The sequence below is a fragment of the Somniosus microcephalus genome, chromosome 13 (genome assembly GCF_052327205.1).
Source record: "Somniosus microcephalus isolate GS21.2 chromosome 13, FLI_Smic_1.0, whole genome shotgun sequence".
NCBI classification, from domain to species: Eukaryota; Metazoa; Chordata; class Chondrichthyes; order Squaliformes; family Somniosidae; genus Somniosus; species Somniosus microcephalus.
This window is the reverse complement of record NC_140999.1, coordinates 182,657,941-182,685,308: the sequence shown is the minus strand read 5'-3', so window position 1 is coordinate 182,685,308 and position 27,368 is coordinate 182,657,941. Positions and strand designations below refer to the sequence as shown.

The 27,368-nt window shown below is 48.0% G+C and overlaps 1 protein-coding gene across 1 annotated transcript in view; it reads right to left on the bottom strand.

Moving 5' to 3' along the window:
- The window catches only part of pigu (phosphatidylinositol glycan anchor biosynthesis, class U), a 47,852-nt gene that overhangs the window by 11,685 nt on the left and 8,799 nt on the right, over window positions 1-27,368 (bottom strand). Inside the window, exons 2-9 of the mRNA XM_086005755.1 lie at window positions 24,292-24,356; window positions 21,118-21,177; window positions 20,965-21,027; window positions 19,133-19,242; window positions 14,431-14,531; window positions 13,030-13,127; window positions 10,420-10,574; window positions 5,512-5,655 (exon numbers count right to left, since the gene is read on the bottom strand). Of these exons, the coding sequence (XP_085861881.1) occupies window positions 5,512-5,655; window positions 10,420-10,574; window positions 13,030-13,127; window positions 14,431-14,531; window positions 19,133-19,242; window positions 20,965-21,027; window positions 21,118-21,177; window positions 24,292-24,356 (796 nt within the window). The remainder of the gene's footprint in view (window positions 1-5,511; window positions 5,656-10,419; window positions 10,575-13,029; window positions 13,128-14,430; window positions 14,532-19,132; window positions 19,243-20,964; window positions 21,028-21,117; window positions 21,178-24,291; window positions 24,357-27,368) is intronic.

Sequence of the window (27,368 nt, the reverse complement as noted above, 5' to 3'; positions counted from 1 at the left end):
AGTGGACGAATCCATCCCCTTCCAGGTGGAAAGCGACGCGTCCGACTTTGCCCTGGCCGCTACCCTCAATCAGGCGGGGAGACCCGTGGCCTTCTTTTCACGAACCCTCCAGGGCCCGGAGACCAGACACTCCGCTGTTGAGAAGGAGGCCCAGGCTATTGTGGAGGCTGTGCGTCATTGGAGGCACTACCTGGCCGGAAAACGATTTACCCTGCTCACTGACCAGCGTTCAGTCGCTTTCATGTTTAACAACAAGCAGAGGGGCAAAATCAAAAATGACAAGATCTTGAGGTGGAGAATCGAACTTTCCACCTACAATTACGAGATCTTGTACCGGCCCGGGAAGCTCAACGAACCCCCGGATGCTCTATCGCGTGGCACCTGCGCCAGCGCGCAGATCGATAGACTGCGGGCCCTCCACAATGACCTCTGCCACCCGGGGGTCACCAGGTTCTTCCACTTCGTCAAGGCCCGCAACCTACCTTACTCCATTGAGGAGGTCAGGACCATGACCAGGAACTGCCAAGTCTGCGCTGAGTGCAAACCGCACTTTTATAAACCAGACAGGGCCCACCTGATAAAAGCCACTCGCCCCTTCGAGCGCCTGAGCGTCGATTTTAAAGGGCCTCTCCCCTCCTCCGACCGCAACGTGTACTTCCTCAATATTATTGATGAGTACTCCCGTTTCCCGTTCGCCATCCCCTGCCCGGACACGACCAGTGCCACGGTCATTAAATGCCTAAATGACCTCTTCACCCTGTTCGGTTTCCCCAGCTATATCCATAGCGACCGGGGCTCATCGTTTATGAGCGACGAACTCCGTCAGTACCTGCTAACTAGGGGTATTGCCACAAGCAGGACCACTAGTTACAACCCCCGGGGGAACGGACAGGTGGAAAGAGAAAATGCGACAGTTTGGAAGGCCGCCCTGCTAGCCTTAAAGTCTAGGGGCCTTCCAACCTCCCGCTGGCAGGATGTGCTACCCGATGCGCTCCACTCTATTCGGTCACTGCTCTGCACTGCCACTAATGCCACCCCTCATGAGAAAATGTTTGTCTTCCCAAGGAAGTCCACATCGGGGACATCGCTACCGCCATGGCTGACGTCCCCAGGGCCGGTCCTACTGAGAAGACACGTGAGGACCCATAAAACGGACCCCCTGGTCGAGAGGGTCGACCTCCTCCACGCCAACCCCCAGTACGCTTACATTGCGTACCCGGACGGGCGGGAGGACACAGTCTCCATAAGAGACCTTGCACCCTCGGGGGCTGCAGTAACCCACTACCCACTACCACCACCCCCCCACGATCCGATAACGAGGGAAATTAGGGACAGCATAAAATCAAAAAAAAGGGCATATCAACTGGCAAAAAAAAGCACCAGACCGGAAGATTGGGGGCAGTACAGGATACAGCAAAAGAGGACAAAGGGATTAATCAGGAAGGGGAAAATAGAATACGAAAGTAAACTTGCAGCAAACATAAAGACAGACTGCAAAAGCTTTTATCGGTATATCAGGAGGAAAAGACTGGTAAAATCCCAAGTCGGTCCCTTGCAGTCCGATTCGGGAGAATATATAATGGAGAATAAGGAAATGGCAGACCAATTAAACTCATACTTTGGTTCTGTATTCACAAAGGAGGACACAAATAACCTCCCAGGAATATCGGCAAACATAGGGACTAATGAGAGGGAGGAGCTGACAGAAATTAGTATCTCTAGGGATATGGTGTTGGGTAAGTTGAGGGGACTGAAGGCCGACAAATCCCCGGGGCCTGATAAACTACATCCTAGGGTACTTAAGGAGGTGGCCCTGGAGATAGCAGATGCTCTAAGGATCATCTTCCGGAACTCCATTGACTCGGGAACAGTACCCGTGGATTGGAGGGTAGCTAATGTTACCCCAATATTTAAAAAGGGGGGTAGAGAGAAAGCAGGGAATTATAGACCAGTAAGCCTTACATCGGTTGTGGGCAAAATGCTAGAGTCCATTATTAAGGATAAAATAGCGGAGCACTTGACAAATGGGGAAAGGATCGGACAGAGTCAACATGGATTTACAAAGGGTAAATCGTGTTTGACTAATCTGCTGGAATTTTTTGAGGAGGTAACTGGTAGAATAGATGGGGGAGAGCCAGTGGATGTGGTGTACCTTGACTTCCAGAAAGCCTTCGATAAGGTTCCACACAAAAGATTATCATGCAAAATTAAGGCTCATGGGATTGGGGGCAAAGTATCAACGTGGATAGAGAACTGGCTGGCGGATAGAAAACAGAGAGTTGGAATAAACGGCTCGTTTTCGGAGTGGCAGGCAGTGACCAGCGGGGTGCCGCAAGGATCTGTCCTGGGACCCCAGCTGTTCACAATATATATAAATGATCTGGATCAGGGAATTGGATGCAATATTTCCAAATTCGCTGACGACACTAAACTAGGAGGAGGGGTGGGCTCTGATGAGGATGTCAGGAGGCTACAGTGTGATTTGGACAGGTTGGGGGAATGGGCGGATACGTGGCAGATGCACTATAATGTGGATAAATGCGAGGTTATCCACTTTGGGGGTAAAAACAGGAGGGTAGATTATTATCTAAATGGCAATAGATTGGGAGATGGGGAAGTGCAGAGGGACCTGGGTGTTCTTGTGCACCAGTCACTGAAGGAGAGCATGCAGGTGCAACAGGCGATTAAGAAGGCAAATGGTATGTTGGCCTTCATATCAAGGGGGTTCGAGTATAGGAATAGGGATACCTTACTACAGCTGTACAAGGTGCTGGTGAGACCGCATCTGGAGTATTGTGTACAGTTTTGGTCGCCCCATCTGCGGAAGGATGTTCTTGCCATGGAAAGAGTGCAACGGCGATTCACCAGGCTGATACCTGGAATGGCGGGAATGACCTACGAAGAGAGATTAAATAGTTTGGGCTTGTACTCACTGGAGTTTAGAAGATTGAGAGGGGATCTCATCGAAACATATAAAATTATGGCAGGCCTGGACAGGCTGAATTCAGAGAGAATGTTTCCAATGGCCGGGGAGCACAGAACCAGGGGCCACAGTCTAAAAATAGCGGGCAAATCATTTAAAACAGAGATGAGGAAGAATTTCTTCACTCAAAGAGTGGTGAGCCTGTGGAATTCCCTGCCACAGAGGGCTGTGAAGGCTAATTCAATAAATATTTTCAAGAGAGAATTGGATATATTTCTGAAGGCTAAGGGGATTAAGGGTTACGGAGAAAAGGAGGGGACGGGGTACTGAACTGGTAAGATCAGCTATGATCTCAGACGAAGATCAGCCATGATCTCATTGAATGGCGGAGCAGGCTCGAAGGGCCGAATGGCCTACTCCTGTTCCTATCTCTATGTATCTATGTATATCCAGCCCCAGCAGACGGCAGGCCTGGGTCCCGCGACCCGCTCAACATCTACGAGGACGACACGCCAGCGCCACAGCCTACGCGGGACTTGATGCCGGAGGCTTCACTACCCCTGCCGTCGCCACGCCGATCACAGCGGCAGACAAGACCTCCGGAGAGACTCCAATACACTAACTTTTAATACACTTCACCCCGCCGGACTCAATTTTAAACAAGGGGTGAATGTGGTAAACCACTGTTTGTATACTGTTTGCATTCCATTGTGTACATGCCTGGACATGCCTCGGCTGACTCCTCCCACAAGTCCTAGTATAAAGGTGGCTGCTCCCCAGCCCTTTGTATTTCTGGACCGGTCGACCACTCGAGGCAGACCTCCATTCTTTTGTTAATAAAAGCCTTTAGTTACTCTTCTAACTCTCAGTCTTTTATGAGTAATTAATAGCGCATCACTTACACTCTTGAATCTTAAATTAGGCTCTGTCAATCACTCAGCAGGGTTGACTAGTGAGTAGCTAAGGCACACAGACCAGGAAGGTCCTAGGTTCGTAGCACTCTTGCCTGAGTCAGAATGGTTGTGGGTCCAAGTCCCACTCCAGAGATTTGTGCACAAAAATCTAGGCTGACACTCCAGTGCGGTACTGAGGGAGTGCTGCGCTGTCGGAGGTGCCGTCTTTTGGATGAGACGTTAAAACGAGGTCCCGTCTGCCCTCTCAGGTGGATGTAAAAAGATCCCGTGGCACTATCTCGAAGTGGTGCAGGGGAGTTAGCCCCGGTGTCCTGGCAAATATTTATACCTCAATCAACATCACTAAAAACAGATTATCTGATCATTAGCTCATTGCTGTTTGTGGGAGCTTGCTGTGTGCAAATTGGCTGCCGCGTTTCCTACATTACAACAGTGACTGCACTTCAAAAAGTACTTCAATGGCTGTAAAGCGCTGTGGGATGGCCTGAGGTCATGAAAGGCGCTATATAAATGCAAGTCTTTCTTTCTAGGTTCGACCCTGGTCTGTGGCGTGTTAGTTGATCTTAGCTGAGGCAGTGGTATACAATTAACCTCAGTGTGGTGGTGAGGGGGGGGGGGGGCGGTCCTGTTTGCCTGCACCTGATACCATGTAGCAACCTAATGGAAAGCCTGTGGGGCTATCGGGCAAGGAGAGGACTGGGCTCAGCTGTAATTCTCCCACAGCCGAATAATTCGACAACAGTCATGGTCTTAGACCAACGTGAATAATGGCAGCTTGGGTGAGGTATCAGAGGGATGTTGACAACCGTGGAACAATATGCCAGCAACTTGTCTGGGGAGGAGAGAAAGTGAGTGAGGGGAAAAAAATTAAATAAGACATACATAAAAATAAAAATTCGGGTCGGGGGCTTCCCGCGGGTGCAAGCCCCCGACCTGCACTTACCTAGCGTGCCGGCCATTGAGCTGTGGGCCCGCGTGGGATTCTGATCCTGGGCCTGCTCCAATTGCCGGCGCGCAGTGCCTGTGTATCCCAGGGGCGCAGTTAGTTCGATGCATCCCCTGGGATCACATGGGCCATGGAGAGCCAATGGTAGCAGGGAATGCTTCATTCATAAGTTTGACAGGAAGAACTGTCAAACCTATAAATACTATAAGCCCCAAAACATCACTAAAATGTCAAATAATTTTTTTTTAAATCACATTTTTAAAATAACTATAAATTACATGAAATAACTATTTTAAACAATTTACATTTTTGAAAACATTAATTACATTTTCTAACGGGGCTAAAAATAAATTTACCTTTCTTTAAAGTATTTAAAAATAATAAACCTGTGGAAAAAATGTTTTAATTTTAATTAATTCACCACTTACCTTGTTAAAAGCAGGCCTTGCACCTGCTTTTTAAAAGTGTAACTGCTGGAGACTTACCCTCCCGGAGAAAGCTGCAAAAAAAACTTGTTCGATGCGCACGCGCTGCCTCTCTGGCGCACGTGTTCGACCTCTGAACCCCTTCTTTCAGGGGAACGGAAGTGCCGGTTTCCCGCGCATGCGCAGTGCATGCAGGAAACCAGCACTTTCATTGGGCTTACGGGCGAGTACCCCGTGCGTACTCACCCGTGGAGACCCGAATTTCTGGGCCATTGTAAAAGCGGATTAAAAAAAACTGCTCACCTTAATTTCACGGACAATGGAAGAGTGTAGAAGAACACGTTGATTTGAAACACGCACACAAAAAACAGGCGAAAGTGCTCAAACATCTCAGCAAAGAAGTACCAGAAAAGACCGATGTTTGGCGTAAGATCTGGAACAGAAAGACTAGAAGAAAACAAAGGATTTAGCCAAAAAAAAAGTGAGTTACACAAAATCTATACTGTGCAGTAGACATTTAGGAGTCTTTCAACATTCGCTTAACGGGAATAGATTATAGGAAGGCATACCTCTTCAGCCTAATGCCACACACATGATCCATCAAGATCATTTCTTCTTACCTAATTATCTAGGCCTCATGCACACCGTCTCTCCAATTTGCATGCAGCTGAGTTTTTAATATGGTTATCAATGAAACTGCTTAACTGAGTCTACGATTACATACAATAGCAAAATACCGCGGATGCTGGAAATCTGAAATAACAGAAAATGCTGGAAATACTCAGCAGGTCAGGCAGCATCCGTGGAGAGAGAAACAGAGTTAGCGTTTCAGGTCTGGGACCCTTCATCAGAACTGGAAAAAGCTGAGAGACAAAACGGAAATCATGTCGGTTACATCTCCAGCTTTTTCCAGTTCTGACGAAGGGTCCCAGACCTGAAACGTTGACTCTCTTTCTCTCTCCACGGATGCTGCCTGGCCTGCTGAGTATTTCCGGCATTTTCTGTTGTTATCTACGATTACATATCTAATTGAGTTGAAGATCATAATCTAGACCAGCATTTCAGTGCAGTACTAAGGGAGTGCTGTATTGACAGAGGGGCTGTCCTTCAGATGAGGCAAGGTCGGTCTGCTTGTTCAAGTGGAACATGAAAGATCGCGTGGCCCGATTCGAGGAGGCGCAGGGAGTTCTCTCCTTGTCCTGGTCAACATTTCTCCCTCAGCCAACACCATCAAAAACAGATTATTTAGTCATTTATTCACATGCTGCTTGTGGATACTTGTCCTGTACAAATTGGCTGCTTTGTTTACCAACCTAATTCATTGGTTGTGATGTGCGTTGGGACATCCTGAGAATGTGTTGAAGCACCATATGAATGAAAGTTCTTTCCTTGCTTGAAGTATGAGAATATATAAGAAAGAGCCACCTCACTCCATTGTAATGAGTACTTTGAGGACAGGAGTGCTTTCAGTAATGGAAAGAAGATTAAGGACTTAATGATTATTCCAAGAATACCATATATTAAAAAAAATTAGGCACATTTTCTTCAAAACCAACCTTTTTGATAGATTTCTCTTTCTCCTACTATTCTTGTAGGTTAATGCACTGCATGTAGGTTAATGCAGTAGAGTCACCCTATTACTGATTGTGTCCTCGGAGTAGAAAGGGGATCGTTAACCATAATTACTGCTGCTGAGTGCTATGCAGTAGCCTAGGGGTTGAGGTGAGGGAGGTGGTGAGACAGGAGAGCAAGGCAGAGAGAGAGAGGCCGAGAGCGCGAGCGAGCGAGGCCGAGAGAGAGAGAGAGAGCGAGGCCGAGAGAGAGAGAGAGCGCGAGCGAGGCCGAGAGAGGCCGAGAGCGCCCGAGAGAGAGAGCGAGCGAGCAAGGCCGAGAGAGAGAGAGAGCGCGAGCGAGGCCGAGAGAGAGAGAGAGAGAGAGAGAGCGAGAGAGAGAGAGAGCGAGGCCGAGAGAGAGAGAGAGAGAGCGAGGCCGAGAGAGAGAGCGAGCGAGCGAGGCCGAGAGAGAGAGCGAGAGAGAGAGCGAGGCCGAGAGAGAGAGAGAGAGCGAGCGAGCGAGGCCGAGAGAGAGAGAGAGAGAGAGAGAGAGCGAGCGAGGCCGAGAGAGAGAGAGAGAGCGAGCGAGGCCGAGAGAGAGAGAGAGAGAGCGAGCGAGGCCGAGAGAGAGAGAGAGCGAGCGAGGCCGAGAGAGAGAGAGAGAGCGAGCGAGGCCGAGAGAGAGAGAGAGAGCGAGCGAGGCCGAGAGAGAGAGAGAGAGAGCGCGAGCGAGGCCGAGAGAGAGCAAGCGAGGCCGAGAGAGAGAGAGAGAGAGAGCGAGGCCGAGAGAGAGAGAGAGAGAGAGCGAGGCCGAGAGAGAGAGAGAGCGAGCGAGGCCGAGAGAGAGAGAGAGAGAGCGCGAGCGAGGCCGAGAGAGAGAGAGAGAGCGCGAGCGAGGCCGAGAGAGAGAGAGAGAGCGAGCGAGCCCGAGAGAGAGAGAGAGAGAGAGAGCGAGCGAGGCCGAGAGAGAGAGAGCGAGCGAGGCCGAGAGAGAGAGAGAGAGCGAGAGAGAGCGAGCGAGGCCGAGAGAGAGAGAGAGAGAGCGAGCGAGGCCGAGAGAGAGAGAGAGCGAGCGAGGCCGAGAGAGAGAGCGAGCGAGGCCAAGAGAGAGAGAGAGCGAGCGAGGCCAAGAGAGAGAGAGAGAGAGAGCGCGAGCGAGGCCGAGAGAGAGAGCGAGCGAGCGAGGCCGAGAGAGAGAGAGAGCGAGCGAGCGAGGCCGAGAGAGAGAGAGCGAGCGAGGCCGAGAGAGAGAGAGAGCGAGCGAGGCCGGCCGAGAGAGAGAGAGAGAGAGCGCGAGCGAGGCCGAGAGAGAGAGAGAGAGAGAGAGAGCGAGAGCGAGTGAGGCCGAGAGAGAGAGAGAGAGCGAGCGAGGCCGAGAGAGAGAGAGAGAGAGAGAGCGAGCGAGGCCGAGAGAGAGAGCGAGCGAGGCCGAGAGAGAGAGAGAGCGAGCGAGGCCGAGAGAGAGAGAGCGAGCGAGGCCGAGAGAGAGAGAGAGAGCGAGCGAGGCCGAGAGAGAGAGAGAGAGAGAGAGAGCGAGCGAGGCCGAGAGAGAGAGAGCAAGCGAGGCCGAGAGAGAGAGAGAGCGAGCGAGGCCGAGAGAGAGAGAGAGAGAGCGAGCGAGGCCGAGAGAGAGAGAGAGAGAGCGAGCGAGGCCGAGAGAGAGAGAGAGCGAGGCCGAGAGAGAGAGAGCGAGGCCGAGAGAGAGAGAGCGAGGCCGAGAGAGAGAGAGAGCGAGCGAGGCCGAGAGAGAGAGAGAGCGAGCGAGGCCGAGAGAGAGAGAGAGAGCGAGCGAGGCCGAGAGAGAGAGAGAGAGAGCGAGCGAGGCCGAGAGAGAGAGAGAGCGAGGCCGAGAGAGAGAGAGCGAGGCCGAGAGAGAGAGCGAGAGAGAGAGAGCGAGCGAGGCCGAGAGAGCGAGCGAGGCCGAGAGAGAGAGCGAGAGAGAGAGAGCGAGCGAGGCCGAGAGAGAGAGAGAGAGAGAGCGAGCGAGGCCGAGAGAGAGAGAGAGCGAGCGAGGCCGAGAGAGAGAGCGAGCGAGCGAGGCCGAGAGAGCGAGCGAGGCCGAGAGAGAGAGCGAGCGAGGCCGAGAGAGAGAGAGAGAGAGAGAGAGAGCGAGCGAGGCCGAGAGAGAGAGAGAGAGAGAGAGCGAGGCCGAGAGAGAGAGAGAGCGAGCGAGGCCGAGAGAGAGAGAGCGAGCGAGGCCGAGAGAGAGCGAGCGAGGCCGAGAGAGAGAGAGCGCGAGGCCGAGAGAGAGAGCGAGCGAGCGAGGCCGAGAGAGAGAGAGAGAGAGCGAGCGAGGCCGAGAGAGAGAGAGAGAGCGAGCGAGCGAGGCCGAGAGAGAGAGAGAGCGAGCGAGCGAGGCCGAGAGAGCGAGAGAGAGCGAGCGAGGCCGAGAGAGAGAGAGAGAGAGAGCGAGCGAGGCCGAGAGAGAGAGAGAGCGAGCGAGGCCGAGAGAGAGAGAGAGCGAGCGAGGCCGAGAGAGAGAGAGAGAGAGCGAGCGAGCGAGGCCGAGAGAGAGAGAGAGAGAGCGAGCGAGCGAGGCCGAGAGAGAGAGAGAGAGAGAGAGAGCGAGCGAGGCCGAGAGAGAGAGAGCGAGCGAGGCCGAGAGAGAGAGAGAGAGCGAGCGAGGCCGAGAGAGAGAGAGAGAGCGAGCGAGGCCGAGAGAGAGAGAGAGAGCGAGCGAGGCCGAGAGAGAGAGAGAGAGAGCGAGCGAGGCCGAGAGAGAGAGAGAGAGAGAGAGCGAGCGAGGCCGAGAGAGAGAGAGAGCGCGAGCGAGGCCGAGAGAGAGAGAGAGAGCGAGCGAGCGAGCGAGGCCGAGAGCGAGCGAGCGAGGCAGAGAGCGAGCGAGCGAGGCAGAGAGCGAGCGAGGCAGAGAGCGAGCGAGCGAGGCAGAGAGCGAGCGAGCGAGGCAGAGAGCGAGCGAGCGAGGCAGAGAGCGAGCGAGCGAGGCAGAGAGAGAGAGCGAGCGAGGCAGAGAGAGAGCGAGCGAGGCAGAGAGAGAGCGAGCGAGGCAGAGAGAGAGCGAGCGAGGCAGAGAGAGAGCGAGCGAGGCAGAGAGCGAGCGAGCGAGGCAAAGAGTGTGAGTGAGGCAGAGAGTGAGTGAGTGAGGCAGAGAGTGAGTGAGTGAGGCAGAGAGTGAGTGAGTGAGGCAGTGAGTGAGTGAGGCAGTGAGTGAGTGATGCAGAGTGAGTGATGCAGAGTGAGTGAGTACATCTCAGGTGAGGATATGGTTTGGCTGCGATGGTGCCCTTGATGGAATCGCCTGTATTGTCCAGACTCAACTATGCGGAATAGCCATGTGGGTGAGGCCAACAGACATTAAAAGGGCGGGTTTTTTTGGTTTGGGGGGCGGGGGGGGGGGGGGCGCGGTGTGGGGGAAGAGATTAGAAAAGTTCCACTTCATTCCAATTATCTTTGCAGAGATTAGACAACTGTAAAGGGTGTATAGAGACCGGCAAACAGTTTTTGGATCTTAAAAGCATTAATCTGAAACAAAATGTCATTCTGTTCCGTTTCCCTTTCACCTTTCGACAGCAGCTGTCACAGCACGACACCCTCCTCTTTAAAAAGGCCCTAAACTTGGACAGCAAGTCATTATTTTAAAACTCAGCTGACATTTGTTTCGATGTTTTTGAATAACTTTTTTGAATTAAAAACTCACATGAAGCCGTAGGTAGAGGGAACGAAACTCCACGAATTCAGCAAGAAAAAGGACAAGCTCAAGCTGACCAGCAGGCAACCCAAAAACATGACGGCATACTTGAGCAAATACACCCAGAAAGTAACACTGTGCAGGTTCACCAAGACATGGTCTTTCTGTGGCAAGATTGGAAAAAAAAACATGAATAAATATATATATAATATATACTTTGATGCATTTCAAACCGTTCCTTATTTTCTCTAAACTGTTAATTAGGAAATATGTTGCTGCCCTTTGAAGTAAGAGATTAAAATTGAGCGTAACAGGGCACGTTTAGTAGAACGCAATTGCGGCCACAGAATGTTTAAAGATGAAATGTACTAATTATTCGTATGTTTAATTGCAGAAATGACCATACCAGTTTAGAGAGATGAAACTTACAAAAAGAGACACTGACATAACCCTTTTCTGGAAAAACGAAACTTAGTAGTGGCCAGGAGAGGAATGACGCGTTTCCCAGAAATCACATGACCTGGATGACTTATTTCCAAGAAATCAGAGGGTCTAAATGCCCCTTCAGTGAAAAGTGAAACTTATGTTATAGGTTATTTTGTATGAGTTAGACACACCTAGTTAGTGATTAATGTATAGACTTTTAAATCGATTGGATCTCTGAAGTCGGAGGTCTTGCAAAATGTGTATAACTGTGTGAATCTTAAGAGGTTCGGTGGAGTGGTAGCCTTGTGTGGGGACACAAGAGCAATATCTCCCCAGGCCTGAATAAACCGTTTTGACTTCAATTATTGGGTCTGTCTTTCTTACAACAAGCCGGTGACGTCGACCATGTATATCACTTGGTCCGCACTTTGGGGGCTTACATCACCTTCAAGGTGATGGACATTTGGACAAAGCAGTTTCCTACTACTGAGCATCTGCTGGACCCCTAGCTCAGGTACAGCAGTTAGACAGAGTAAAGCTCCCTTTAAACATGCTTTAACCTCACCCTCAGAACAGTATCACCCACTGCTTCAGCTAACAATATAACAGTGTGACAGTTACAGCCCCCACAGCAGCCACCAGCATGGAGGTTGGGAATAGATGTGATTTCCCCAACTCCAAGCCCCCTAACATTTTGGAAACTCACTCAATTGCCCAACATACTGGAGCACCAAGGCAGTGTCACTGGGCTACCTAGGGGCATGTATTTTCAATGCAAAGCACTTGCTCCTCTTTTATTTCCAGAAAAACCTGCATTTAAAAGGTCTCGAACTCTGCAGTCAAGACATCCATTTCAATGCAGACGAAGCTTCAGTGGTGTCACCCACTGGGGCATTTGCTTAAAGATATAAAAGTCCCTGTTAATGAAACCATCATCGACTGTATTCAGCATCAACTGTATTCAAGTCTCCTATGGAATCTTTAATTTGTCCACTAAAGTTCATTGCCTTCCCATATTGTGCTTCAGCCATGAAGGTAAAATGGGCTGGGTTGTGAACTCCCACCCCTCCCAACTACCAAAGCAAATACTCCACTTTCAGCCTACTCATCAGAGAAGTCTTAGTTTGTCAGCCAGCACCACTCCCACTCTGACCTCGGCCTCCTACACTGTTCCAACGAAGCTCAATGTAAGCGCAAGGAACAGCACCTCATCTTTCGATTAGGCATTTTCCAGTCTTCCGGACTCACCGAGTTCAACAATTTCAGATCGTGCCCTCATGTTTTCGGACGGCAGCTGTTGCTGATGATTCTGATATTCCCCTTTACACCTCCTCTAGGCCCGTCTTTTGTTTCTATACTTGTCGCATTACCATCTCCTTTCACCAGCATCCCTTTTGTCATTTAATCTCTCCTGCCTTCCACCCCATCACAGACCTACCCCTTTTGTTTTTTCCTCCCCTCTGTACTTGCTTAAAACCTGTTACATCTCTAACTTTTTCCAGTTCTGACAAAAAAAGGTAATCGACCTGAAACGTTAACACTGTTTCTCTCTCCACAGATGCTGCCTGACCTGCTGAGTATTTCCAGCATTTTCTGTTTTTATTCCAAGCACTAGCTTTATGGTCACTGCAACAAAAAAAAATTCACTTGCTTCTGGTCTTCAGTAAATTAACACCACCATCTAGTGCTTTACTTGTTCTTACTTCCCAACTACAGCAAGATGTAGCGCCTTCCCGGAAGAGAAGTGGAGAGCTCCACAGGCACTGGCAGCTCTCTGGTACTTGCGCAAGTGACCATTCTTCATGGTTGAGCCTGGAGCGTGTTTGAGCTGGGGCAGGCCATTTGACCGATGGGGTGGAAGACCCAGTTAGGTCCGATCCTGTCCTTGGCTAACTCAGCACAGTTGAGACATTAAACTTGTGATGTCCTGACCTGCATGGCGCAGAACCACAGTACAATTACCCACTACGGTGTAGGGGGGTGGGGGGTGGTTTTAGTAAAGGATTTCATAGAATCAGAATAGTACAGCACAGAAGGAGGCCCTTTGGCCCATCAAGTCTGTGCTGGCTCTATCGAAGAGTCCAGTTAGTCCCACTCTCACCCCACCCCCGCTTTTCCCCCCATGTCCCTGCAATTCTGTCAGAATTGAATTCCCCCTCTAATAACATACAGCCGTAATTAAAAAATAATCACCTGTGCTAGGTACAGTAATGCTGGGGCAAACAATGCGACAGGATACAAGGATTGGTATGCAGCCAAGGCCAAGAATATTGCACTAATAAAGGCACTTCCTGAAAACAGGCAAACAGACATGTCAATTCAAATCAAGGGACATTAAACACACCAGACAATCCTTATAAAGCCGCCTTAAGGAACAATACATAACGTGCAGAGAGAAAAGACAAGCCAGCGTTTGGATGTAATCTTTCAAAGGGCTCTGAGCGAAAGGTTTCACCTGAAACGTTATCAACACAAGCTGCTAGCTGATCTGCTACGCAGTTGCAGGATTTTCTGTTTCAGATTAACTATTTTTCTTTTCATTAATGAAGCGTGTTTCAGTAATGGAACTTTTTACATCAAAGTACAGTATTGCGTTATCTTCAAATATTTTTCTCATGCCAATTTTTCCACCTCCCCTTCTGAAGATGCTTATTTCTTCCTAAGCTACGGGTCCCATGGGTACTGGCTGTCCTCCGGGAGCTCACCCAGCTGGCCATTCTTCATTTGAGAGCCTAAACAGCAAGTGCTGACCGGCTATTCTACTGCAGAGGGCATCACAGTCGAGCCCGATCCTGCCTCATCTGGGGCCCATGCACAAATACACCCAGCAGATGTTACTAGAGTGGAAGCCCTGGTTGATTTTACCCTCCCAAACACAAGGGCACGAAGACTAATTATTGCACCAGCAGAGATGAGGTAACTCAGCAGGGCCGAGGAATTGAACTGGGGACCCTCTGCACCGTGTAGCTTAGTGCTAACCCTTGGTAGCGCCTTTACCCACCATCCCTGTCATGAATCTTATCATGAAGTAACACTGGGCGGCCAGCTGGTGATGTTGTCCAAGGAGTATAAATACTCGGGCGTGGGCCCAACTTGCTCAGGATGTTTCTGTAAACAGGAACTAGTGATGTAACTAGAACTCATGGTTGTGAAACAGTTGATTAAAGCCTTGTTTTATACTCAAACCAAGCACTCAGTAGTCTTCTTACATCAATCCCCTCAGGAGTGGCTCTCCTCCTATATTTCATGAGTAAGCTGAGACAAGTCTTTCTCTGCAGCAACTTAAAACACAGAATCAAATATGACTTCTTCCTTCGTCTTTGAAACGTCCTTTCACAGATTAAAGCAAAATATCGCAAGTGTTTGTTCGAATTTCCCTCTGCTGCTGTTGCTGCACCTCGCTGGGATACGAGGCGGCATTTGAGAGCAGCGCCAGCCCCAAATCTCTGATTTTTTTTGTGTGCCCGCACAGAACGACAGACAAACCTCATTCAACAATTTTCGTGTGCCAGGTCAGTCACTGAGGACAGGCTGACGCGTAGCACGGAGGTAACATACTACCTGCTTGGCGACAAAGAAATAAGCAAGCCTCACCTTTCACAGTGGCCAAAACAAAAATTGCAATAATTGCATTGTTGATGGCACAAGTAGATTTTGCCACGCAGGTGAGCACGGTGAATGGATTCAGGAGATAGCTGGAACAGAACAGAAAGCTCTCTTTAAGCATCTCATTTTGCAACGACTGCGAGGGACCGAGCCCACCACATCTATCTATCGGTGATGTGCAGAGAGCAAGACAGCAGACGTGTTGAATCGGACTTTTATACGAATGAATCAAAGATGTTACAACTTTAATTTCTTAAGCCTTATTGACTAAGCAATGACCATCAGTTGTTAGTTCTTCTCTTGACATTGTAAGAATTCGCAATAATTTTACAGTTCTGAAGATTAATTATTTTTGATTAAAGAATCCCTGGGCGATGTGCCTTTAAATTTTTCAGGGATCAAAAAAATGGCCGTCGGACCGCATGGCCGAAGACAAAGAAAAAAGGACTTGGAAAGAGCAGCTTGTGTCTGTGAGAAAAGGACAATGGAGCAGTCAAAACTGCCAATCAAAGGGGAGTTCCCCCCCCCCACCCCCCGCAGAGACAATCGATGTGTTTACAGAAACTGCTACTTTGTGTACACAAGGGAGTAACCACTTGAGACTGCAGTTTCAGTTGACCACAGAACAATGACTTTCTGTTTACAATACCTTCAAGGCCATTTACTCAAGCAATCAAGGAAATAGCTTTATCACAGACAATGAAGACACATTCAAACCACTGCAGCTTTATTCGATAGCCATCACAGACAATGGACACATTTAAACTGCAACTTTATTCAAACCCACCCTTGACAATGGGGCAGTTTGGATCCCTTTTGTTTTAGCCCAGAAACATCCGGAGCTGGGCGGGCCCCAAAAGGGGGTATAAAAGATAGCTTCCCAGAAGCTCTCTCTCTCTCTGGCCTTGCCTCCGTGTGCCTCTACAGCGTGGGAGTCTGCCTGTGGAAGCGAAACACCAGTAGTTTACTTTTAAAACACTGGGGTGTTTTTCACTTCGGGGCAGTGAAGATCTAAGTTCGCAGGGCATGGAGCTGGCATTACAGTAGTGAGCATATATTTTTCTGGCCTTCCGCAAGGCAACTTAGGATAGGCATAGGGGTGGGAGTAAAGTGGGAATTTCGTTAGAATTGTGATTTTAGTCGATTTCCCTCGTTGTGTCCGTTTTTCCTCCCCTATTTAAGTAAAACAGTGTTGCACCTAGCAGAGAAGTGCTACAGTGAACACTGGGTTCGGTATTTTAAAACTGTATTAAAAGGGAGTAGCTGTTTTAAAGTACTGTATTTAAAACTGTATTAAAAGGGGTGTTGCACCAAGCAAAGGAGTGCTGTGATGAACGCTGTTAGCTGTTTTAAAGTAACTATTAAAGTGCTGTGGTTTTAAGTAAAAGCCACTAAGCTAAGGTGCTGTAGTGAGTAAAGGGTCTTTTAAGTAAAAAGTACTGGATTTAAAATAAAAGCAGTGTTGCACTGAGCAGGGAGCCCTCTAGTGGACACTGAGTGTACTGCGTGTATTAATCAAAGAAGAGTTGCACTGAGTAGGGAGCCCTCTAGTGGACACTAAGTGTACTGCGTTTAAGCAAAAGTGTTGTACCAGGCATAAGAGCCATATCGATTATTTTAAGTTGTTTCTTTTGTTTTCAATAAATACTGCTCTGTTTTGCACCCAAACCACGAGTCATGTTGTTTTCTGTCTACATCGCCACCGAATAAGTCCAGGGGTCAGAACTCAGGAATAGGAGAGCGCTTCGAAACCGCAAGGGGATCCCTGGAGCAGCTCAGAGGCTTCTGACTGGCCAGAGACAAATAACCCCAGCCCCGCTAGCGTGTGCTAATTCCTTACAACATGAAGCTGATCTAAAATCAGTCCAAAAGAAAGACTTGCATTCATGTAGCGCCTTTCACGACCTCGGGACGTCCCAAAGCACTTTACAGCCAATTAAGCACTTTTGAAGTGTAGTCACTGTTGTAATGTAGGAAATGCGGCAGCCAAGAAAGAACCATTTGCTGAAATACTCTTAAAAACGATTCTTTGGGACGTAGGGAGCGAAGGCTCATCTACAACAGCAGTTTAAAACCCCAAAATAGCCAAAATCAACGAGAGTTTAAGAAAAAGGTAAATGAAACCACAAAAACGTAACAGGCTCCTTAGCTGTTCAGCTGTGATTTTTAATTGAATATATGATACTTCAGCCATATCAGGTGCAAGTGTGACAGATGCTTGGCATGTGTGCAATCCTTCAAATGTGTGACGGACGCACTGAAGAATTATTTGTATAGACTATGTGCCTTGATGCCACGCTGAGCTAGATTAGTAATAGGTTACGTTAAATGGGTTAACCCCTTTGTTAAAAGAGCACTTATAACAGACTCATGATTAATATTGCATTGTAACATTTCTATCTTAGAGCTATATTGTAGCTCACTATCATGAACGCCACCAAGTTAGCTATCAACTGTGCTAAGCAAACTGCTGCAGTTCTATTACATTTGTACGCTTTACCGAAGAAAGACTTGTATTTCACTATCCAATTTGACCTACTTTCAACTAGAATTTAAAAAAACAACCAGATGGTTTGGGAAAAAAATCTCTTCTAGACCCACTAATCTGACTAACAACGTTTTTGATCTGGCATTCTTTGGATGGGTTTATTTTTTGGACGTGTGGGTGAGGGGTTATGTACAGAAAGACAGTCAAGCCTTGCATAGCTGGGTTAACCCACTGGTTACTGAAAGGTCTGTTCCAAACTGCTTGCATCAATTCAACACGATACAGGTACACTATCCCTTATCCGAAAGCCTTGGGACCAGCTGAGTTTCAGTATTTGGAATTTTTCGGATTTCAGAAGGTATTATTATAAGACTGGAAAATTTGTATTTAATATAAATTTTAAAAGTTCAGGCTACCTCTTGCGACTGTTCCGTGTCTCATTCCCCTTCCTGCTTCTCTGGAAAGCCGGATATCGGCTGACTCCTACTAAGCTGGCCCGCAAATCAGGTCGGGGGTCGGGTGGGGGGTGGGGGGGGGGAGAAAAGAATATCGGACGGGCCGCGGTTCAGGTCGGGGGGGGGGGGGGTCGTCGGGGGTCGGGGAGAGAAAAGAATATCGGACGGGCCGCGGTTCGGGTCGGGGAGAAAAGAATATCGGACGGGTCGGGGGGGGGGGGGGAGAAAAGAATATCGGACGGGCCGCGGTTCGGGTCGGGGGGGGGGGGGGACAAAAGAATGTCGGACGGGCCGCTGCAGCTATCGGACGGGCCGCTGTATTGTTGGGTTCACTCTCCCGGTACCTCCTTCACACTGCCCGGCTCGGCCTGCAATCTCCTACCCAGGAGGGAACTCTGTGACCCTCTGCCCTGCTCAGCGTAAGTCGTGCGCCACTCTGGTCATGTCGTGCGCACGACTTACGCTGAACGAAAAAACTTTCTGTTTTTAGAGGTTTTCGGAAGTTCGGATAAAGGATAGTCTACCTGTACCAACAAATGACTGGGGGAACTTTGTCCCGAGCAATTTCCTCCAGAAGATACCGAAACATGTCAAGATAGGGTCCCACAGGCTCCAGCCATCCTTCGCACAAATGGCCATTCTGCATGTGCGAGGTGAAGCAGTGAAGCCATTCAACCATATGGAGCATCACAGGCAAGCCAAATCCTGTCCTTGCTCAACACATGTATTTTCCTGCAGGGGTTAATGGTTAGTGATTGGGTGCAACGACTTCTCAGTCTGAGAGACTTAGTTCCACACTTGTACTTAAAAAAAAACACACACACAGACCCCTCCTCCCCTCCAGTTTTCAGTCTTTCCAATGTGGAAAATCTCTATTTCCCCACCAACAACCAGATTCACTTTCCTTTCTCTCTCTCAATTGGTAGAACTCTCGCCAGAAGGTTGTGGGTTCAAGTCCCACTCCAGAGCCCACAGCACAAAACTCTAGGCGGACTCTCCAGGGCAGTACTGAGGGAGGGCTGCACTGTCAGAGGCAATGTTCCTTTAATTTGCAGTCTGAGTACGCAGTCCCTTTAAATTTGGTGTGCGGCCGTGCACGCACAGTATCTTCAGGCAGCAACTGCTGGCGAGCAGCCTGCACGGGGCCTCCAGATTGGTGCGCGGCTGCACACCTTATGGGGAAACATTGGTTGGAGGTGCTGTCTTTCAGATGAGACGTTAAAGTGAGGCCCCGTCTGCTCTCTCAGGTGGACGTAAAAGATCCCATGGCGCTATTTCGAAGAAGAGCAGGGGAGTTCTCCCCGGTGTCCTGGGCAATATTTATCCCTCAATCAACATCACTTTAAAAAAAAAAGCAGATTACCTAGTCATTATCAGAGTGCTGTTTGTGGGAGCTCGCTGTGTGCAAACTGGCTGCTGTGTTTCCTACACTACAACAGCGACTACACTTCAAAAATACTTCACTGGCTGTGTAGCACTTTGGGATGTCCTGAGGTCATGAAAGGCGCTATTTAAATGCAAGTATTTCTCCAACACCACCCCACCCCGTGCCTTTGTTCAGCTTCAGTGCTGCCAAAGGTCATGACTCACCATCTGTTGCCAAGTAGGGTGCCAATGAAGCCGGGTTAGAGTCTACCCCAATCTGTATCATGCCGTACAAACACACTGTGCCACATGGCCATCCTAGTGACCACACCCGAGCACAGATATCACAATACTGATAATGACAATGTGCTTTCTTACTTACAACAGTGCTACCTTAAGAGGAATATGATACATTTCTTTAGGAGTCCTGACCAGCGTGATGATATCGGGAGCATATTTCTGGAATTCAAAAGCAAGCCGCTGTTTTCTAAACTGAGAGAAAAAAAATTAAATTGAAAAAAGTGCAATGGCAAGTTTGTGATTCAATTTTACACATTTAATTTAGAATGCCTTTAAATTCTATCCTCTCCCGAGCAGTGGGGCTTAAATCTTCTCGCTCGCCTTCTGAATTGTGGGACTGTCAAATATTAAGACATTATGCTCTGTAACCGTAGCACCTCCAACACATCACAGAACAAATGGGTTTCTGCTTCTCCTCTCTCTCCCCAATTTCTCCGCCTCTTCTCCTGAAAGTACCGACTCATGCTGCAGCAGAGTTCCACAGAAGTCCACCGCCCTCTGGTACCTTGCCAAAGTGGCTATTCTTCACAGGTGCACGCCTTGGTTGTGTGCACTGCCAAGCTATTTGACCATATAGGGCATCACAGCTGAGCCCAATCATATTCTCATTCAATATGCACATCCACATGCACTTCCCAGCAGTGGCCACTAGACAGCGATCGGGAACTGGTCGATCTCTTCTCCCTCGCCCACAATGGGGCACTTGTAGTACCCAGGGCACCATCCCGGTTGAAATCAGCACAGACCTGGGATCTTACAGGTCCAGATAGTGTCATGCTGCATATTGCATTCATGCAGTAAACCATTGGGGGCTTGGTTTTTGTAACATTGATTTTAACAGATATGTAAACGGTTTTCAAATCCCTCTGACAAAAATAGGATCTGGTTACCCAAGTACAGGAAACTCTTTGGTATCCGGCACCAACGGGACCGGCGTGTTGCCGGTTGATCAAAAATTCCGGATGACGGAGAGGGTTATCTACCGAGGCTATTTTTAACAAAGAAAAATTAAAAAAATCAAGAAATGTGCAGTATACAGTAATTGGGTACTCACCTACAGAATGTTGTGTTAAATGGATGGTGGAAGATGCTTGATTAAGTACAGTACTGCCAGTTGAGGGTAATGCAATGCAATGACTACCAGCAGCGTGGGAGACACACAGTACCCCTGTAAAATGGCGGATCGGAAGAGACTACCGGCAGCGCGGGAGAGTCAGACTCCTGTTATTGAGGTGTTCCGATTTCCGACAGCGCCAGGAAGCCGAGTAGTGGCAGTTTGGAGAACTACCCCCACTGACTAACTCGGCCACCGCGGGAGACTCGGACTCTGCAACATTACCGGTTCTTGAGGTGTTGTTTTCGGAGTGAGAGTTTTGCCGGTTAATAGAGAATTCCGGATATTTAGGTGCCGTTTAAACGAGAGTTTCCTGTACTATCAATTCAAAAAATAAACTCATGCAACCCAGTACTCATTCTCACCCCCCCACTGACTACGGGGCAAGCAGCTCCTATTTATCATTAATTTACCAGAAAACACTCCTGCTTGGATCAGCATTTCTATAAACGGAAGCGAGAAACTGCTAATTTGCAATCTCGGTATCATAATCTATTAATAACGCATTCACCAAAAAAAGAGAAAAATGTACAAAAAATGATTTAGATTTCTAAAAAAAAGTTTAGCTGGTTTTTCCAAAGCTTTTGAGCATAAAAAATGGATAATAATGAACGACTTTGCGCTCAGATTAGGAATCTATGCTGCAATGTGAATAGGTTCTGCAGGGAAATATATGCAATGGCTGTGAATGGGAAGGATTTGAGTCTCTAAAGAGGCCCATCGATAAGCAATACAAATAATATTAGTGTCAAGATGAGGGGCTTGCACAGTTCTGTGCATATTAATTACAATATTCTTACCACAACTTTGTTGTAATCCTCAGCAACAAAATACAGTGCAACTGCAGTTATAACATCCACTGCCTGTGGAAACAAAATGCACCTGGTGTCAAAAATCCACGCAGAAGTATTTAAAAGGGACGTAAACAGGCAACATCCAAGAACATTACTTACCATAAAGACAAACTCTGCGTAATCAATAAGGAAATGAAAGAGGTAGATAATAAGCGGTGTCTGTAAAATAAAACAATTAACAAAAATACAAGTTAATATATGTTACCAAACAGACAGACAGCTGCAATAAAGACACCAGCATTTATAGGAATATTTCAGCAGAAACGTTGGGCCCCATTTTCCTAGTGTTCTTACATTAGGGCAACAGAATGAAATACCGGACTTGGATAAGGAGGATGACTTCAGGGCAGGTCCTGCTCGAATAAGCATTCCTACTGCAGTTGAAATGATATAAAAGGGAGCTCACATTTACTAGAGTATCACATCTCACAGCCCACGTGACTCGAAAGGTGCTTTTACACTGGCGCCTGTTTAGTTTGGATTGTGGGAGACGTGAGCAGCCCAGCACTTGCTCCCCACGCTTATACTTCTAAATCTGTCTTTCTCATCCCAGTATTAGGCTCATAGAAACGTGATAAAGGCCAGCAGGATGAGAGAGGAGGATTTTGTAGCGTACTGGTGCACAGATGGTGATCTTTTGAGAGCTAAACATCAGTGTAAAGGCACCGTAAGCAATTGAATGCATTTCTGGAATTGGTCAGAGAATGCTCTGCCTCAAAAGAGTGAGCTCCCACGATAAACTTTGAGACATGTGGTTCCTCAGATGCCAGTTTCCCTCTGACACCTCATCCAAGTGGCCATTAGTGTCAGCATTTACTGACCGCAGGGATCAATGCTATAGCCTCAATCAACATCTGCAAACTCACTCTTTCCAGCAGGGAAAGAAAGACTTGCATTTCTATAGCGCCTTTCACGACCATCTGACGTCCCAAAACACTTTACAGCCAATGAAGTACTTTTTGAAGTGTAGTCACTGCTGGAATGTGGGAAACGCAGCAGCCAATTTGCGCACAGCAAGCTCCCACAAACAGCAATGTGATAATGACCAGATAATCGGTTTCTTTTTAAGACGTTGATTGAGGGATAAATATTGGTCAGGATACCGGGGATCTTTTATGTCTTTAAAGCGCTTTGCGATGTCCTGTGGTCGTGAAAGGGGCTATAAAAATGCAAGTCTTTCTTTCAGTACCTGTGCAGCAGAGTCAGGTTCACTTGTCATATAAGCCAGTGCTCAAAAATAAACCCACAAGAGCACTATAAAGGACCATTGGTGGCTCAGTGGGTAGCACTCTTGCCCGAGTCAGATGGTTGTGGCTTCAAGCCCCATTCCAGAGACTTGAGCACATAATCTAGGCAGTACTGAGGGAGTGCTGCACTGTTGGTGGTGCTGTCTTTTGGATGAGACATTAAACCGAGGCCCCGTCTGCCCGCTCAGGTGGATGTGAAAGATCCCGCAGCACTATTTCGAAGAGGAGCAGGGGCGTTCTCCCCGGTGTCCTGGCCAACATTTATTTCTCAACCAACACCTGAGAGAGATGGTCTGGTCATTTACTTCTTTGCTGATTGTGGAATCTAGCTGTGCACAAATAGGGTGCCGTGCTTCCTACATTACAACAGAGACTACACTTAAAAAGTATTAATTTGACTGCTGGGTGCAGAGGAGATTTACCAGAAAGGTACCAGAGATGAGGTAATCCAGTTACGTAGAGAGACTGGAGAAGTTGGGATTGCTCTCCTTAGAGCAAAGAAGGGAGGTTTAATAGAGGTGTTCAAAATTGTGAGGGGTTTTGATTGAGTAAAGATCATCGACCCGAAATGTTAACTCTGTTTCTCTCTCCAGACGCTACCTGACCTGCTGAGTAATACCAGCATTTTCTGTTTTTATTTCTTAAAATGTACTTCATTGGTTGTAAAGTGCTTTGGGACATCCTGAGGTCGTGAAAGGTGCTATTTAAATGCAAATGTTTTCTTTCTTTGGTCTTCAGTAAAATACACTGTGCCACTGATACATAGAAACATAGAGATAGGAACAGGAGTAGGCCATTCGGCCCTTCGAGCCTGCTCCGCCATTCAATGAGATCATGGCTGATCTTCGTCTGAGATCATAGCTGATCTTACCAGTTCAGTACCCCGTCCCCGCCTTTTCTCCGTAACCCTTAATCCCCTTAGCCTTCAGAAATATATCCAATTCTCTCTTGAAAATATTTATTGAATTAGCCTTCACAGCCCTCTGTGGCAGGGAATTCCACAGGCTCACCACTCTTTGAGTGAAGAAATTCTTCCTCATCTCTGTTTTAAATGATTTGCCCGCTATTTTTAGACTGTGGCCCCTGGTTCTGTGCTCCCCGGCCATTGGAAACATTCTCTCTGAATTCAGCCTGTCCAGGCCTGCCATAATTTTATATGTTTCGATGAGATCCCCTCTCAATCTTCTAAACTCCAGTGAGTACAAGCCCAAACTATTTAATCTCTCTTCGTAGGTCATTCCCGCCATTCCAGGTATCAGCCTGGTGAATCGCCGTTGCACTCTTTCCATGGCAAGAACATCCTTCCGCAGATGGGGCGACCAAAACTGTACACAATACTCCAGATGTGGTCTCACCAGCACCTTGTACAGCTGTAGTAAGGTATCCCTATTCCTATACTCGAACCCCCTTGATATGAAGGCCAACATACCATTTGCCTTCTTAATCGCCTGTTGCACCTGCATGCTCTCCTTCAGTGACTGGTGCACAAGAACACCCAGGTCCCTCTGCACTTCCCCATCTCCCAATCTATTGCCATTTAGATAATAATCTACCCTCCTGTTTTTACCCCCAAAGTGGATAACCTCGCATTTATCCACATTATAGTGCATCTGCCACGTATCCGCCCATTCCCCCAACCTGTCCAAATCGCACTGTAGCCTCCTGACATCCTCATCAGAGCCCACCCCTCCTCCTAGTTTAGTGTCGTCAGCGAATTTGGAAATATTGCATCCAATTCCCTGATCCAGATCATTTATATATGAACACTGACTTTCCAATACATTATGTACGCACATCAGTTCTGCCAAATTTGCAGGAAGCCTGCACAGAAACTATCCTGTGAACAGGAATAAGCACAGCGCAATGTGCACACTGGGGCATCAGAAGGCATTCACTAGTCCACTGCAGAGTCACACTCCCACTGTTCCACTCCCAGTTACTGGTTTAGCAGATTCACGTTGAGCCCTATGTCCTACCCTTACCCAAAGGGCGACCGGCAACATACAGCTGACATTGTCGTACTTACTTCATGGAACACATTTCCAGAATATGGGGACACTCCTAGATCCAGCAAAGAAAGTCCTTCCACAACTGAAACAGAAGGAAACAAACATTACTTAACCCAGCCACAAAAATAGAGAGCCGGAGATGGAAACGTTTGATCTTCAGCAGTTTTGAAGAGACGCCCCCAGATAAGCTCACTAAAAGTTTCTAATAGTCTGGGGCAATGTTTCCTCTAAAATTTTTTTGTACACTGTACCTTTAAGTTTGCTGCACGCGCGGTGTCTTAGAGGGAACAGCTTGTGAGCGGCCTGCGCGGTATATTCCCGATTGCTGCGCGGCTGCATATGCGCGCAACCTAGAGGGAACATTGGCCCGGGGGCCCTTTCCTCCGTTCCTAAATTTTCAGACTCCTTCCATCAATGTGCATTACTTCTGGATCAAGAACATTTATTTGCATGCAGAGAAGTCGCAACAGAGCAAAAAAAGCAGCAGTAACTGAGTTGAGTTTCAACTGACTGCTGTCCATTCAATGCAAACGCACAATTGCAGCTTCTTGAATGGGAACTTCGCACATTTTCTGTTTTTTAAAAAATTTAACTTGAGAAAGGATGTCAAGGCCTTGGAGAGGGCACAGAGGAGATTTACCAGAATGGTACCAGGGATGAGGGAATTCAGTTACGTAGAGAGCCTAGAGAAGCTGGGATTGTTCAGAGCAGAGATGGTGAAGGGGAGTTTTAATAGGGCTGTTCAAAATGATGAGGGGGTCGTCATTGAGTAAATAGGGAGAAACAGTTACCACTGGCAGGAGGGTCAGTAAACAGGGGACACAGATTTTAAATAATTTGCAAAAGAACCAGAGGGGAGATGAGGAGAATTTTTTTCACTCAGTGTATTATGATAACCTGGAACGCACTGCCCGAGGTGGCGGTGGAAGCAGATTCAATAGTAACTTTCAAAAGAGAATTATTCGATATATAGACGTAAAGCGGGAACATTTGCACAGCTATGCGGGAAGAGCGGGGACGTGTGACTAAAGGTCGCTCTTTCACAGAGCAGACACAGACACGATGGGCCAAATGGCCTTGCTGTCCTGTATGATTCTGTAAGTTATTGCCTGAATGAAATGATTGGTTTGTAATGAATCCCAACTATCCATTAATTTCCACAGAATTACAAAAATTAAGTTCCAGCAGAGATGTGCTCCTGCAATCCGGGCAAGGCTGTCATTTTCAAAGCAGGTTTTCAAAGGGTGGACAGCTTTAAGTTCCTCGGAGTCCACATCACGGAAGACCTCTCCTGGTCCCTCAATACCTCCTCTCTGGTGAAGAAGGCCCAGCAGCGCCTATATTTCCTAAGGAGGCTGAAGGGATGTAATCTGTCACCCCTGATCCTCTCTAACTTTTACCGCTGCACAATAGAGAGCATCCTGACAAACTGTATCACAGTATGGTATGGCAGCTGTAGCTACTATGACCGGAAAGCCCTGCAGCGGGTAGTCAAAACTGCCCAACGCATTACCGGCACCCGGCTACCGACCATAGAGCACATATACCAGAAACGCTGTTTACGGAGGTCACGGTCCATCATCAAAGATCCTACCCACCCCAGCCACAGTCTGTTCGCCCTCTTGCCATCTGGGAGACGCTACAGATGCATTCGCACCCGTACGACCAGATTTAGGAACAGCTTCTTTCCCAGGGCTGTCATCCTACTGAACTCCACAAATAAACTCTAAAGCCTGCACATCTGCCAATGCACTTTATTATGGTTATGTTTATGTTAATGTATTACAAGCCAAATGTATGTTGAATGTTTAAATGTCTTAATCTAAATGTACACTCTCGGGAGCCGCAAACCTACATTTCGTTGTACTGCACTTGTGCACTAACAATGACAATAAAAGTTGATTATTATTAGGTGGGTTGAACAGACCACAGCTGAGCAGTCCTGCCTGAAGGCTCACTACAGAGTTCATCACTCCAACTTACCTGGGTTAAGATTTCTTTAGCGCATTGCAATTTTCTCCCTTCCTCTCCTGGAAGTCTCAACTTTTGCTGAGGTACGATTCCTCGGCACTGGCAGCCTTCGTGCACCCATTTTCCATTTTCATGGGTGAGCCTACACTGCGAGAGCTGGCAAACTATTCGACTCTAGAGGGCGTCGCAACCAACCCCTCTCCCGTTTTCACCCAGATTCCATCCAAGTAGCAAGTCACTGGTTAGCAACCAGGAGCTGCAACCGTGGAACAACAACAGAAAATGCTGGAAACACTCAGCAGGTCAGGCAGCATCGTGGAGAGAGAAACAGAGTTAACGTTTCAGGTCGATGACCCTTCGTCAGCACTGGAAAAAGGTTGGAGAAGTAACAGATTTTTAAGCAAGTGTAGGGGCAGGGAAAGGGAGGAGAGGAGGAAAGAACAAAGGGAAGGTCTGTGATAGGATGGAAGGCAGGAGAGATTAGAAGACAAAAGGGATGATGGTGCGAGGCAAAAGGAGATGGTAATGGGACAAGTTAAGAAACAAAAGATGGCTCTAGATAAAGTGTAAATGGCAATGGCAGAATCATCAACAGCTGCCATGTGAGAGAAAGAGAGAAAACATAGGGGCCGAGGTTATGGTCTGAAATTGTTCAACTCGATGTTGAGTCCAGAAGGCTGTAAAGTGCCTAATTGAAAGATGAGGTGCTGTTCCTCGAGCTTACGTTGAGCTTCATTGGAACAATGTAAGAGGCCGAGGACAGAGAGGTCAGAGTAGGAGTGGAGCGGAGAATTAAAGTGACAGGCGACCGGAAGCTCAGGGTCATGCTTACAGACTGAAACAGAAAATGCTGGGAACACCCAGCAGGCCAGGCAGCATCGTGGAGAGAGAAACAGAGTTAACCGTGGAACCGTGGCTGGCTTTAACCCTCATCAGCCGACAGTGGCTGAGCTCAATTTTAGCACAAAGAATATAGGCTTCAGATGGATAAAGGTGTAATGTTATAAATTGTGATTCGAAGCACCTCTTTAATAGTCACAGCGTTCATCCTTTGAGTTTCCTTCCAATGGTCCGGAGTCGTATAGACTAGGAAGGTCCCAAGTTCAATCCCTGGCCTGCAATG